Below are 16,185 nucleotides of genomic sequence, written 5' to 3'. Positions count from 1 at the left end.
GAGTAGAAATATCAAGAGGGGTAAAGGTCAAAGACAGCTGAAAAATGATATTTTCTTCCAGTATCATCTGGTACCATGTGTCCCACTGCTGTCTATCAGGTTGCTGCTAATAAAGAGGAAAAGAGACAACAGTAGAAATATGGCTATCCCTTTCACCAGCCTTCATAAACATTCATTAGCTCTTAGCTTTCCATCAAATAACCTATTCTTATCAAGTGTATGTGACTGAAACAACACTGAGTTTCTATCTTATTCTAAAACAAGGTGTGTATTAAGTTAGCAACTGTGTTTAACGCCCAGTTTAAAATGAATGAAAATGAGTGTGAACAGTTCTGGACATGGTGGAATAGAATTCAGCAAACTCACTGAAATAATCTTTCCACAAATAGCAATTATAAACCCTGGGAAAAAAATACTTTAAAGAATGACTTGAAAACAGAGGAAAGCAATCAAGAGCAAGTAGAAACTGGAGATCTGACCATGAAAGAAGGGGAAGTACAGTGGAGGAGATTCAAATTTGTACAGCATTACTCCTGAGGACACTCCCAGTTTGCAACAGCATAGGGCAGATAGAGCTCAAGCAGAAAGCTGTTTTATTCAAGGCTACAAAGTGGCTAGAAAATCAAAGGGAAAATTCAAAGGAGAGAGCTACGGTAGGGAAGCCTCAAATACTAATATAAAAATATAAACTCCTTCAAATTATTTGCTGATCCCCGAACTTCATATGCTCAGGGAAGACTCCAAGGATCCCAGAAGAAAACAACAACTAAAAAGCTCAAAGAACTCAGCAGCAATTTTAGCTGCTGTCCACTGCGGAGAACACATGAGCTTTAAGTTTGGACAAGTGAGAAGGGCTTGGTAAACACCTCAAATTTTTTTGTTTTGTTTTGAAGACGAAGTCTCACTCTGTTGCCCAGGCTGGAGTGCAGTGGCACCATCTCAGCTCACTGCAACCTCTGCTTCCCAGGTTCAAGTGATTCTCCTGCCTCAGCCACCCAAGCAGCTGGGATTACAGGCACCTGCCATCACACCCGGCTCATCTTTGTATTTTTGTAGAGACAGGGTTTTGCCACATTGGCCAGGCTGGTCTCAAACTCTTGACACCTCAAGTGATCCACCCACTTCGGCCATCCAAAGTGCTGGGATTACAAGCATGAGCCACCACGCCTGGCCAACACCTCAGACTTTCTATAGACCCATCTTAAAACAGAAGACCAAGGTTCCAAAAATTCAATATAATCAGCCACTAATTTTAACATTCATCAAGGGAAGATAAAAAGAGTTTAGAGATATGATGTATCATATCCACTCTACAACAAAAATTTTGTATTTATGAAATGAAGCAGGAAAATGTGACCTACTATCACGGGGGAAAAAAGAGTCAAAAGTCCATTAATACAGACAGAGGAATAAACAAGGACTTCAAAACAGCTATTATGAATACATTCAAAGACTTAAAAGAAAAATATGGTCACAATGGGGAATCTTGGCAGATAAATGGAATTTTTTAAACAAAATACTGTAACTGAAGGGTGCATTCGTTGAAAACAGGCTTCACTGCACATTAGATACAACATTTAAAAGAGTCTCTGAAAAACAGAGAAAAAAATTAATACATACTCATGGACCAATTTTAAACAGAATAATGTGTAAGCAGAATCTCAAGAGGAAAAACAGAGGAATGGGGCAGAAAAGGTTTTGTTTTTGTTTTTCTTTGAGACAGAGTCTCGTTCTGTCACCCAGGCTGGAGCACAGTGGCACAATCTCGGCTCACTGCAAGCTCCGCCTCCCAGTTTCACACCATTCTCCTGTCTCAGCCTCCCAAGTAGCTGGGACTACAGGCACCCGCCACCACGCCTGGCTAATTTCTTTTTGTATTTTTAGTAGACGGGGTTTCACCATGTTAGCCAGGATGGTCCAGATCTCCTGAACTCATGATCCATCCGCCTTGGCCTCCCAAAGTGCTGGGATTACAGGCATGAGTCACCGCGCCCGGCCGATATTTTTTAAGTAAGGTCTAAAATGTACCAAATTTTGGGAAAAAGTATCAACTTACAAATCAAATAGGCCAGGTGTGGTAATCCCACGCCTGTAATCCCAGCACTTTGGGAGGCCAAGGCGGGCAGATCACAAGGTCAGGAGTTCAAGACCAGCCTGACCAACCTGGTGAAACCCCATCTCTACTAAAAATACGAAAAATTAGCTGGGCATGGTGGCATGCACCTGTAATCCCAGCTTACTCGGGAGGCTGAGGCAGGAGAATTGCTTGAATCCAGGAGGCAGAGGTTGCAGTGAGCTGAGATCACGCCACTGCACTCCAGCCTGGGTGACAAAACAAGATGCAATCTCGCAAAAAAAATAAAAATAAAAATAAGCTCAGCAAACTCCAAACAGAATACAAAAACAATTCACAAATTCAATATAACTTTATCCTACTCAATATGAATGTTATATTTATATGACAATAACTTTCAACATCAAATTGTTGAAAGTTGAAGAAACAATGGAGACCAGAGAAGAATAAAATGACATCTTTAAAGTGATTAAAGGAAAAAAACTGAGGCTGGGCGCGGTGGCTCACGCCTGTAATCCCAGCACTTTGGGAAGCCAAGGCAGACGGATCACGAGGTCAGGAGATCGAGACCATCCTGGCTAACACGGTGAAACCCCGTCTCTACTAAAAATACAAAAAATTAGCTGGGCGCCGTGGCAGGCGCCTATAGTCCCAGCTACTCGGAAGGCTGAGGCAGGAGAATGGCGTGAACCCAGGAGGCGGAGCCTGCAGTAAGCCGAGATAGTGCCACTGCACTCCTGCCTAGGTGACAGGGCGAGACTCTTGTCTCAAAAAAAAAAAGAGAAAAAAAACCATCAACTGAGAATTCTATATCCAGCAAAAATATCCTTGAAAAATGACAGTAAAATATAGATATATTTAAAGTAATGAAAACTGATGCTATTACTAGACCTATGCATTATGCAACATTAAAGGAAGTTCTCGGTGGCATGTGCCTGTAGTCCTAGCTACTCAGGAGGCTAAGGCAGGAGGACTGCTTGAGCCCAGGAATTTGAGGTTACAGTGAACTGGGTACACCACTGCACTTCAGCCTGAGCAATACAGTGAGACCCTGTCTCTAAATAAGTTAATAAAATGGAATATTTAAAAACTACAATAATCTCAATAAATACCAAAAAGGAGAGAGGGTATCTGACAAAATTCAGCACCCATTCATAATTTAAAAATAAAAATCCTGGCCGGGCGCGGTGGCTCACGCCTGTAATCCCAGCACTTTGGGAGGCCAAGGCAGGTGGATCACAAGGTCAGGAGTTCAAGACTAGCCTGGCCAACATAGTGAAACCCCATCTCTACTAAAAATACAAAAAAATTTGCTGGGCGTGGTGGCGGGTGCCTGTAGTCCCAGATACTTGAGAGGCTGAGGCAGGAGAATTGCTTGAACCCGAGAGGTGGAGGTTGCAGTGCGCCAAGATCACACCACTGCACCCCAGCCTAGGTGACAGAGTGAGACTCCATCTCAAAAAGTAAATTAATTAATTTGATTTAATTAAAATCCCAGTAAACTGGAAGGAAACATCTCGTCTGATTTTCTTTTTTTTTAATCTACAGAATATCCACTGCTGACATACTACTTACTGGGGAAAGACTAAATGCCTTCCCCCTTAAGATCAGAACAAGACCAGGATGTTCACTCTCATTTAAAAAAAAATTCATCATTTTAAAACATATTTTATGTTAACACTGAAATTAATTTTTTTTTTTTTGAGACAAGAGTCTCGCTCTGTCGCCAGGCTGGAGTGCAGTGGCACGACCTCTGCTCACTGCAACCTCCGCCTCCCAGGTTCAAGCAATTCTCCTGCCTCAGCCTCCTGAGTAGCTGGTACTACAGATGCACGCCACCATGCTCAACTAATTTTTGTATTTTTTAGTAGAGACAGGGTTTCACCATGTTAGCTAGGATGGTCTCTATCTCTTGACCTTGCAAGCCCCGCACCCCCTGCCGCCCCATCCCCACCCCCAAACCCCCCCCCACCCCCCACCCCCCGGCCTCAGCCTCCCAAAGTGCTCGGATTACAGGCATGGGCCACCGCGCCCGGCCTCTTTCTTTTTTTTAAAGAGACAGGGTCTCTCTGTGTTACCCAGGCTGGACTCGAACTCCTGGGCTCAAGCAATCCTCTTGCTTCCCAAGTAGTTGGGACTACAGGACCATACCACTGCACCCAGCCATTCTCACCACTTCTCTTCAATGTTGTATTGAAGATCCCAGATGCTGCAATAACATGTGAAAAAGAAATTAAAGGGCCAGGCACGCTGGCTCATGCCTGTAATCCCAGCACTTTGGGAGGCTGAGGCAGGAGGATCACTTGAGCCTAGGAGTTCAACACCAGCCTGGGCAACATGGCGAACCCCATCTCTACAAAAAATACAAAAAAAAAAAAAAAAAAATGAGCCAGCCATGGTGGCACTTATCTGCAGACCCAGCTACTCAGGAGGCTGAGATAGGAGGGTGGCTTGAGCCCAAAAGTTCCAGGCTGCAGTGAGCTATGATGGCGCCACTAAACTCTAGCCTGGGAGAGTGAGACGCTGTCTCAAAAAAATAAAAAATAAAAAGAACTCAAAGCACAATCCATAAAACAAAAAGTTGATTGACTGGACTTCATCAAAATTTAAAACTTCCACTCATCAAAATACTGTTTAAAAAAAGATAAGGCAAGCTACAAAACAGGAGAAAATACTCTTAATACTCTGATCTGACATAGAATTTGTATCGTGAGTACATTAAGAATTCCTGCATATCAATAGTAAAAAGATAATCCATTTTTTAATGGGCAGAAAGCTTGAAGAGGCATCCTACGAAAGAAAATATACTGTCAATAACCATGCAAAAAGGTGCTCAACATCACTAGATATCAAGGAAATCCAAAATAAAACCACAATGAGATACCCTTCCACACCCACTAGAATAGCTAAAATTAAAAAGATTGACTAACCAAGTGTTGGTGAGGATGTAAAACAACTAGAACATTCATATATTCAGGTGGGAATATAAAAAGAAAAACCACTTTGAAAAACTAGTTTCCTGTAAAGTTAAACACACATATGCCTACAAACCAGCAATTCCATTTCTAGGTATTTACTTAAGAGAAATGAAAACACACACTTGCAAAAAGATCTGTATAGGCCTTATTCATAATAGTCAAAAACTGGATTCTACCCAAATGTCCATCAACAGAAGATAAACTGTGAAATATTCCCCCAATGAAATATTACTTAGCAATAAAAACTGATACATCCAACCCCATGGATGAATCTCAAAATATGTTAAGCAAAAGAAGCCAGATACACAAAAGCACACACTGTATGAAGATAGAACAAAACTAATCTACATTTAGAAATCAAAGAGTGTTTGGAGGCAAAAGAAATTGAATGGAGAGAGCAACAAGGAAACGTTGTGGGGTAATAAAAATGCTCTACATCTTCTTGTGGTTATTGGTTACATGTGTATAATCATCACACCTCATCAAAGTGAACAGCTAAGATCTGCACATTTTACTGTATTTTAATTACACCTCAATAAAAATAAAATTTTAAATTTCTAAATAAATCTGTGAGCTTAATATTGTATTAATTTTCCTTTTCTTGGGTTGTCACATATATGTTTAGTATATATACATTCTTACACATATTCAATAAATATTCATCATCTACAATGCGCTGAAATCTTTGCTAGATCCCAAAGTAACTGCAAGTCTATGGCCTCAAGAAGCCCACCTCGGCCTCCTAAAGTGCTGGAATTACAGATGTAAGCCACTGTGTGTGGCTGCCAGCATTTTCTTTTATTTCCTTATAGGTCCTTTGAACCCCCCAAACAATGAAATGTTCTAGCATCCTATTGTTAGACCCTTTGTCTCTGTGTCTAATTGATAGTTCTCTGCTTATTAACAGCTCAGTTTGGTTTATTCACGTGTCCAAAGTTCTCCTTTTCATCTTCTATTCAGGACCTAATAGGAAGGTTTTTCCAATACCTAACTCTTCTTTTAGGGAATGCATGGTGGTTCTTTCTCCTTCTCACAGACTCTGTGTATACCTCTATTGTGGAAATCCCATGCTGTGTGTTCCTATTTGTTTAAGTATGTGGTTCCTTCTATATAGTTGTGTTTTTAAACCCCCAGAAGGATATAACATAACATTAACATATATAAACTTTTGTAGGAGTCTAGGAATGAGGCAAATGGGGAAGGAATGAGAGTTTTTTTATTGTGTATCTTTTTTCTTTTTGCCGTCTTACTTTTGGAGTATATATGTGCATATAATTTAAAATAATAATAACCTTTAAAAATACTATATCAGAATCAACAGGATTTGGTAACTTATGTAATGTGAGAGGTAGGGGAGACGGAGAAGTCAAGATGACTCCCAGGTTTCTAGCATGATGATAAACCTAGTCATGTCATCCCCTACAACATTTTTTTTTTTAAGAAAGAAATCTGTTATTAATCAAGGTACAAGTTGGAAAGATGTTAAAGAGTAAGAGAAGGTAGATCAGTTTGGGATATATTGTACTGGAGGTGTTGTGTCCAACAGTGCACTAGAAAAAGAAGATGGGAAATTCAGGAGAATGGTCAGGGGACATAGTTGTTACTAGAAGCCTTGGAGAAGAAGACATGTATATGAGGCTAATTTATCTAGGAATTACTTATTCTGTAAGACCAATTAACAGGGATGAAACCAAGACCCACAGAATAAACTAAAAAAGCAACTATATCAAAACGACAGCGTAAGACCATATATTGGTATCCTTTTCAAACAGACATCAGGCTCTCACTAGAAGATTATTTACTAATTTAGTCCCCCAGGTTCATAACAGATTAGAAACATCAAAAAAAGGTGTAGGAATAGCTTCCAGAGGCAATCATCTGGCAGCAGCATGAGGGTACAAAAACAAATAATTTAAGACTTCAAAAAGCATTGCATTCTTTACTCTTCATTAAAGCCAGAAATCCCATCTTTCCATCATCTAAGACTTGGTCAAAATGGTTGCTCCTTCAAGAATTTTTTCATAGTTCCTATACTCTCAGAGTAACATGACTAATCTCCATTTGTCAAGTTTCCAATTCCAAATATTGTATTGAGCCCTTCCTGAAGGCACTAACTATACTCTGGCTTGTTTTATAAGTATTTTTATACCAGCCTCTTTCCTCCCACTTGAATATACATCTCTTGATTGAATATCTTTCATCTTTGTATCTCTAGCCAGCACTGTGCACCACATCCTTGCACAGTATGGAAGTATGCAAACATCCATTCAGTAATTATCCCATTTTTGCATTCTCTAAAACTATGTAAATGGACTTTGCCACACATAGTCTCCCTGCAAAAAGTTATAACTGCTTTTTTTCTGTGTACTTACATTCTGGCACCAACCTAAGCATTTGACCTGGCTTATCCCAAACACTAAAGAAATAAGGGGTGATGGGAAGTGACAGCTAGTAGGTTCGGGGGTTTTATTTTTATGCTTTTTAACCAGCATATAATTGTACATGTTTGTGGGTTACATGGTGATACTTCAACACATACAATGTGTAATGATCAAATCGGGGTAATTAACATATCCATCACTTCAAACATTTATCATTTATTTGTGTTGGGAACATTCAAAAGCCTCTCTTCTAGCTAGTTGAAAATATGTAACAACAACACAGGTTTGAACTGTGCAGGTTCACTTATACATGGATTTTTTTCAGTAAAAGTTACAGTGTGCCTCCCTCTCCTGCCTCCTCTTCCACCTCCTCTCTCTCTTCCACCTTGCCACCCTCGAGACAACAAGACTAATCCTTCCTTTTCCTCCTTCTCTTCAACCTACTCAACAGGAAGACAAGAAGGCTGAAGACCTTTACGATGATCCACTTCCACTTAATGAATAGCAAATATATTTTCCTTCCTTATAATTTTCTTAATAACATTGTCTTCTCTCTAGCTTGCTTTAAGAATACAGAATGGAGGCCAGGCGTAGTGGCTCACATCTGTAATCCAAGCACTTTGGGAGGCCAAGGCGGGCGGATCACCTGAGGTCAGTAGTTCAAGACCAGTCTGGCCAACATGGCGAAACCCCGTCTCCACCAAAAATATAAAAATTAGCCGGGCGTGGTGGCAGGTGCCTGTAATCCCAGCTACTCCAGAGGCTGAGACATGAGAGTCGCTTGAACCCATGAGGCAGAGGTTGCAGTGAGCCGAGATCGTGCCACTGCACTCCATGTGTTAACTGTTTATGTTATCAGTAAGGCTTTCAATCAACAGTAGGCTATTACTACCAAAGTTTAGAGAAATAAAAGTTATATGTGGAGTTCCAACTACACAGCGGTTGGTGCCCCTAACCCCTTCGCTGTTCAAGGGTCAGCTGTAGTCACCCAGTACAACACTAGAACTTATTCTTCCTATCTAGCTAAATTTTGTAGCCTTTAGCCAACCTCTCTCTATCCCTTCTCACCTCTTGAGGAGCCCCCATAATATTCTCCGTAATGGCTCTACTCATTTACATTTGGTTTGGCGTTTTTCACAGAAGACAAAAATGTTCCAAAATCAGACTGTGATGATGGTTGCACAAACCTATGAGTATCCTAAAAAATAATGAATTGTGTATTTTCAATGGATTATGGTATGTGAGTTGTATCTCAATAAAGCTGCTTTTAAAAATGAGGTTTCTGCTGTTAGTCCCACTGTTCAGATTAAGAAGTTGAGATTTAGTAAGATTAGGTAATTGCTCATTTAGCTAGAGGAGATAAAAACCCAAGCTGTCTTGACTCTTAAGTCTATATGCTTAAATTAACCACCATGCTCTTCTGCATTCCTTAGAAAGGGACCCCACTTATCAAGCATCACATCCTGATATATCATAGGAGCATATATTGTGATATATGCTCCTATGTTCAAGTCTTAAATGCCAGTGACCTTCCGAATTCCAACTACAGCTATAAAGACTTGACCTATTTATGTTACCCCAGAAGGCTAGGAGAGTCGAAAGCTGAAAGGAATAGTACCAAAGAGACAGAGGGGGAAAAAGTGCTCAAGAGCTTCTACTTAGGCCAGGCACAGTGGCTCACGCCTGTAATTCCAGCACTTTGAGAGGCCAAGGCGGGCAGATCACCTGAGGCCAGGAGTTCGAGACCAGCCTGGCCAACATGGTGAAACCCTGTCTCTATTAAAAATGCAAAAAATTAGCTGGACGTGGTGGCGTGCACTTGTAGTCCCAGCTACTCAGAAGGCTGAGGCAGGAGAATCGCTTGAACCTGCCAAGGCCGAGGCTGCAGTGAGCCGAGATCGCACCACTGCATTCCGGCCTGTGCAACAAGTGCGAAACTCCGTCTCAAAAAAAAGAAAACCAAAAACTAAGCACCCCTCATCTCTGGGGCATTTGAAATACCCAGGTCTAGGCTGCCATGCCTGACAGGAAAAGAGGAGAAAACCAAATGACAGTATGAATAAAAATGAAATGATAGTTGAAGGTGGGAGGGAGAAGTGATGAGACAGGATAAGCAGATGGTACAAGGTGGGGTTGACTCTATACAAAATTTATTTGCCCTGACTCTCAAATCTCCCTTCCTGTGTGTCGCTTCAGCTTCTCTTCTACCTTATGTTTACACCAAGTCAAGGGCTTTCAATACTCTCATACTGACCCAGAGTTGTTCAAAGCCAGGTGCTGTAGCCTCTCCATTCAGAGCATTGCTCCCCATCAAGGTGCCATGAGCCCCAAAATATTTTTCCTCTTCTAAAAGTCCCACTTCTCTCAGACCATCTTAGCTCTTAGGTAAGGGTGAAGGTAGGTGGTGGGGGCAGCAAGTAAATTAAACTAGCATTAAACCACTTGATTAAAGAATATGTTGCAAATGGCCTCCCCCTAATAAGCATATAAACAAATGTTTACCTTCACTCACAAAGAAATACAAACCCAAAACAAGACAAATTTCATATATCAAATTGGCAATATAGTTTTTTAAAGTCCAATGTTGGTAAATACATGTCACAGGCATTCTCATACACTGCTGGTCAATGTAAACTATTACAACGTAGTACTACTACTCAACAGGAGTCAGAAAAAATAAATTATGTTATAATAAAATATTCTTATTATTTCTTAATTATGTTGATCTGTATGTGCCAGTATGAAAAGAGCTTGTGACTTAATTAAGGAAAAAAGTAAATCACAGTTAAAAAATAAAACAGTAGGCCGGACGTGGTGGCTCATGCCTGTAATCTCAGCACTTTGGGAGGCCGAGGCGGGCGGATCACGAGGTCAGGAGTTTGAGACCAGCCTGGCCAACACAGTCTCTACTAAAAATACAAAAATTATCTGGGCATGGTGGCACACGCCTGTAGTCCCAGTTACTCAGGAGGCTGAGGCAGGAGAATCACTTGAACCCAGGAGGTGTAGGTTGTGCTGAGCCAAGATTGCCCCACTGCACTCCAGTCTGGGCAACAGAGCGAGACTCCATCTCAAAAAATAATAATAATAATAAAATAAATAAATAAAATAGTAAATTACAGTACAACAGTATAACAATACTCTTTGTACAATTTTTTTTAAAGTAAATTTTTAAGAAACTGTTAACAGTGGATTACCTGTGGAGGGAGGAGAAAAGTAACATTTTTTACTCTCTGTACCATTAATTTTTTTTTTTTTTTTACCATATACCTGTATAACTTTTAACTTAAAATACACAATTCTTTAGGTACTCTATTCCCCTAATAGAGTACTTAAGGCCTGCAACTCTCACCCCTGCAATTTGCCCAGCATCTTGCCCCTGCAACTTGCCCCTGCAACTCTAACCCCCACACCCAACCCAAAGCATCCCATATCTGAAAGCTAACTGAAACTACCTGGTAGAACTTCAGCTACTAAATAATATTTTGGGGATATGGAGCTTTCCTTTAAAATATCTTCAATTAATTCCCTAAAATCACCTCTGAGGAGAAAGAATCCTATCCTACCTAAGGAAACACAAAATTTCATTTCTTTTCAGGTCCCTAACCATCCTCTTCTAGAGAAAGACAATGGTCTTGGTTATAAGAGCCCCTCCTTCTCCTTATGGGATCTAATCTTGGCTAATTTCACTCTCCCACATAAAAAGAGCAACCTCAACTGTCACTGAAAAGGAAGGAGGGCCTGCTCCTTCGGAACTAAGTAACAGCAGAGATCCTACTCTCTGGTCTGTCTCAGCTCTCATCACCTTGCTGTGGATGGCCAACCACTACTCTGCACTTCTATAAGACAGGGTGTCTTCAGTCCTGTTTAGTGCATCATCCCTGGTACTGTATGTATATGGAAGTTTTGTACCTGTTCATTTTAATTGAATCAGGTAATTATCTGTCAAAAAAGAGAATGGCAGGCTAGTGGAATACTTTTAGTCCTTAAAAAGATGCCTCAAAATAGTTTCTTACTTTAATCAGTCTTTCCCCCAAGCCTGTTAGCTTTTAAGTTTTACATAGCTAAACCAAGTATTTTTAATTACTAATTATTAATGTCTAATTATTAGAACACAATGATTATACTTTTTAAACCTCAAAGGCTTTAAGATTTGAACAACTAAATTTTATTCATCTAAGTTTTATCATGATTTTTTCACTGTGCACGATCACTCATGCCAGCTAAAACAATTACAGTCTCAACACAGCAAATTTATTCTTAATTCTGAACTAATTAATGAGAAAGGATTCTAAAAGCTTTTTCAAGTAATGGGGGGAAATGGTTAGAATCAGGTGGTTATAACAGAACAGTGTGAGGAAAGGACTTCTTACCTCTACTCTCCAAGGAGTCAGAATTGCGAACCATTTGGCAGCTTCTTAAACTTAAAAAGTAAATACACTCTCAGAGAAACTACTGGGCTTGTTTTTAAACTAAGTATTTTTGGAATCTTTAACATTCCCGAACAGGAATACGAAAACCAAGTAAAACGCCTATTGTAACTAGAAGTGACAGATGACTTGTGTAGCAAACTGAGTTTAAAAATGAAAAAATACACGCATACTCATGCACGCACTATATCCTGTAACAAAACAAAGGTCAATACTAACTTTCCCAAATTACTCTTAGAAGTTTCACAAAGAATAAATAAATGCCATGTCAAGTAATGTTACATAAAGAAAGACGGCTCCCGGAGACAGAGACCTACAAGAGGCTATCTTCTGAGACAACCTAAATGGACTGAATCCTAAACAGAAATTATTAAAAAACCAGACGCTGAAACAGATGGCTAACCACAAAACTTTATTCTTGGTTAAATGAATAAAAAGGTGAGAAGGGGATGGAGGGTAATGTGCTACCCTGAATTTTTATTAATAAATATTGCTAAATCCTGAATAGAACAAAAAAAGACAATGGGGAAACTTCTAAGCTTCCAGGATATCTAAGGGCTGCCCCAATTCCACCATATGAATATGACTGTGACCTCAGATAAATCAATGAAATTAAAATCTGAACCTAATTTCTCATGTATAAGTGAGTTGGAGATCATCCTCAAGTTTTCTTGTTGCTCTCTAACACTAACAGAGGAAACACAAATGTATTCTTTTCCAATATACGTTATATACAGTCCATGTCATTCAAGAGTCCGTATGCCAAATCATACTGAGCACTCCTGTTAGTTCTAAGGCAGTCTCTAAATTTCCCAAGAGGTAAAGCAGAAAGAATACAACTTCCCGAAATATTCCTTCCCCACAAAGTTTTGGGTATTTTCTACCATTGCACCCCTCTCCAGGGCAAGCCCTGCCTAATACAGAGTATCACTTTATCTTAGGCCTAACAAATTATTGATAAAGCCTACTGCTCAAAATGTTACTTCGTTAAACAAAGCTGCAGAACAATTTAAACAACTTTCATCCAACAGCCAACTCGGTAGAATCTTATTACAAATAAGCTTAATACAAACATCACATAACAAGAATCACTATCATCACCACATCTCTCTCTAACATGGGGAGAGGGGAGAGACATAACACGAGAGAACAAAGCCTACAAGAGTAACAAAAGCTGCTGTAAAAGAAAAGTTAATATAGGGAAAATCAGCCTTAACCGAAACAAGGAGAAAAGAAAAAAAGAAAAAGGCCAAGACAAACACTACCTTCCCATTTAAAATATACCTTGAAGTAAACGCCAGCTGAGAACAATTTTTAAAACCATCAGAAAAAGGAGGAAAAAGTCACTATTTTGGTAATTTTTATAAAGTCTAAAGTGCACCTTGTTATACATATTTGTAAATGTATATTAAGTACAAATTTTATTTCTAAGGAATAATGTTCTTAAGATGTGTTTTTACAGTTAAGTTTCTGAGACTAAATCTATCTTCACATAAAAGGTCCCATGTAATTTTCACCTACATATTCAGCACTATAAATTTTAATTAGGTTTTCTGCTATCACCATGAGATACAAGATTAATTGTTCCACGAACTGACCTGCATACACCATTGAATACTCATTTTATTGTCCCTAAAGATGCGAACATCTCAGACATGTGTACTGCATAAAGAGCTGTCTTTCAAGTCCATATTTGTGGCTTTTAACTACTTTACCTGACCACTACATGAGTTAATATAAAAAACGTTCTGTCTGGGAACTCGGGATGTGTTAACTGAGAACAATGACTACACTGCCGTTCAAGCATTGGGTAATTACGATTTATTTACAGCTCGCCTCCTGTGTGTAAACACAACTTGAGTTTTTGAAGTTCATTAGGAAGATAGTATAGGATTACCCAACTCTCTCCACACCGCAGACCAACCCTCTAAATTAAGGCTATACCCAAAGTTTTCGAAACTATTTCATCAACAGGGTAGGATCAGTCTGGGCACCACTGCCCATCCATCACCTCTTATTAAAAGTACGAGAAGCACTTTCTTCGACATAAAAAAGGGTTAACCCTCGCTGGGGGAGAGAGGCTGTTGAAGACGCGCGTGGAGTGGGTGGGTAGCTGTTCTACCAACCCTTCCCGGAGCTCGCCCCGTCCGCGGCAAGGAACGCAGCAGCCTGCAGTTCCGAAGGCGAGGGGCGGCGTTTCTGGTTTCAGTCATTCGTCCAAAATAACTGTCGAGCTACTTAAGAGTTAGCTTTCACGTCTCTACCAAAAACCAACAGCAGTAGCAGCAACGACAACAAACAAGGTTTTTCTCCGGACCGAAAACTTTTAAAGTAACATTAAAATAACAGTGCAAAAACAATAACGAGTCACAATTGCACACCATTTTCCCCGCTGTTCCTTCTGAAAGGAAAGCTAGAACCCAGTTGTCGCCTGGGAGGAGTCCCTCCACGCCAGCGCTGGGCTCTTCCTCAACTGGCTGCTGGGGGACCACTCGGGGTGGCGCGGTGAGCGCGATTTCCATCCGGCGAGCGGCGAGGGACAGTGCAAAAATGTCACGCTCAGCCCGTCCCCTGGCCCGAAGCGGAGACCAGGCGGCGCGCGGGGACCCGGCGGCGGGGGCGAGAGCGCCCGCGGCCCCGACCCGCGGTCCCCGCCCGCCCCTCGCCCGGAAGGGGGAGAAGCCCGCCCGCGGGAGGATTCAACAGGAGCACCGCGCCGCCCGCCTGCCGCCCGGGAAACAGCCGCCCGCCGGCCGGGGCGCGGGGGGAGGGGCGCGGCGGCGGCGACGGCGGCGGCGGGAGGGCGCGGGCGGCCGGGCGGCCCCGGGACCCCCGCCCGCGCGCAAGGTCACCGCCCGCCGCCGCCGCCGCCCCGGCCGGGATCAGAGCGGCAAGTTTAATTTCCAGAGGCTGCGGCAGAGCCCGCGGCGTGGAGGCGCGCGCCGGCCGCGGGGCCCTCCCCACCCCCACCGCGCAGCCGGCCCGCGCCCCGCGACCCCCGCCCCGGGCCACCGCCAGGCAGCCACCCGCTGCAGCCCCCGATGCCGGGAGGCGAGTCGCGCCTGGCACCCAGGCGAGCGGCGCTTCAGCCCTGCCACACACACACACACACACACACGCACACAGCGGCAGTGGCGGCCGCTGAAAAATGGAGCGCCGCAGCCAGAGAAGAGAGACATTTTCTTTCCGTTAACTGAATTGTTTCCTACCTCCGGGTTGCCGACTCGCTACTCCTCTCACTCCGGGGCTCTCCGGGATCCGCCGCCGCCGCCGCATCCAATCGCCTTCTCCCCCCCCCCCTTCCGCAGCCAGCCCTGCCGTTCCTCCTCCTCTCCGCTTCAAAATGGCGCCAAGCGCTCTTCGGCGGCTGCTCCAATCGAACCGCCGCGGACAGCACCCGGGGGCAGGCAGAGCGCGGCATGGGTGCGCAGCGCCCCCTGCCGACCAGACGGCCCCGCGCGCGTCCGCCCTCCGAGCTCCACCCCGCCCCGTCCGCGCGCGCGCACGTCCCTCCTCAGCCCCGCCCCGTCCGCGCGCACGCAGTCACACGGGCACGCCGCCGCCTGGCCCGCGAGACGGGCAGCTGTCAAGGCGTCCACTACTCTTGCGGCTTCCTAGACCTCTACCGACAAAAACCACACCGATTGTTACGTAGCCCTATCTTTTTAGATAAAGGTTGGGAGATTTTTTTAAACCCTGACATTCAGCACAGGTGTTGTGATGGGTAAACAGAATTGGTATTATTAACTACTTTGCTCCTTACTTGTTAACTCTGACCTAGTCGTCTCGGAATGCCATACAAATAGTTTTCCTACACTTTACGTGTTATGTCTTTATTAAATCTCCCCGCTTTCCTAATTTGAGGAATTGTTTATAGGTGGTAGGCTGGCGAAGACACAGAGTAATTGAGCCTGTGACGAAGCATTCCATTCCTTTGGCAGAATTGTCCTTATTAGAGGAAGAAATCATCTGGAGACCACAGGGACACATTCCAGGAGGTGGGTCTCCTCCCCTCTTCACCTCTAAGGGATGCCAGTCCCTCCTGCAGCTGTAGAGTGGGTTTAGCCTGGTCACCACAGCAGATCACCTACCTTGCGGGAAGGTTTCCTCCCCAGCCAGGTCCCTGCCAGAGCTGAAGAAGGGACTTCCTCCTCTTTTTACTTTAATACCATCCCTGCTGTAAGGAAGTTTCCCTCGATATGATGTATTTGGTTACTAGAATTTTGTTCCAGGGAGAATTTGTTTCAACAATGAACAAGCAAAGGGTGAATGAATGGATTACAGTAGGATACTTATCAACTGAAACAAAAGAGAGGTAATGC

At 42.7% G+C, this 16,185-nt stretch overlaps 1 protein-coding gene across 14 annotated transcripts in view; it reads right to left on the bottom strand.

Moving 5' to 3' along the window:
- The window catches only part of PDS5B (PDS5 cohesin associated factor B), a 189,252-nt gene extending 173,912 nt beyond the window's left edge, over positions 1-15,340 (bottom strand). For 9 of the 14 annotated variants that reach the window (XR_010150640.1, XM_016925149.4, XM_016925151.4 and 6 more), the window contains exon 1: positions 15,073-15,340. Coding sequence is in view for 8 of the 14 variants with exons in the window: in XM_016925149.4 (XP_016780638.2) it covers positions 15,073-15,284 (212 nt within the window). In the remaining 6 variants the exon portion in view is untranslated. Of the gene's footprint in view, positions 1-14,244; positions 14,469-15,072 lie in introns of those variants that run through there. The other 5 variants (XM_054664881.2, XM_063792465.1, XM_063792466.1 and 2 more) reach the window with 5 other exon arrangements.
- Positions 15,341-16,185: the final 845 nt, after the last annotated feature.

This window comes from Pan troglodytes, chromosome 14 (genome assembly GCF_028858775.2).
Source record: "Pan troglodytes isolate AG18354 chromosome 14, NHGRI_mPanTro3-v2.0_pri, whole genome shotgun sequence".
Classification (NCBI taxonomy): domain Eukaryota; kingdom Metazoa; phylum Chordata; class Mammalia; order Primates; family Hominidae; genus Pan; species Pan troglodytes.
Note: the sequence above shows the minus strand (reverse complement) of the source record. Positions and strands in the feature narration are given on the sequence as shown.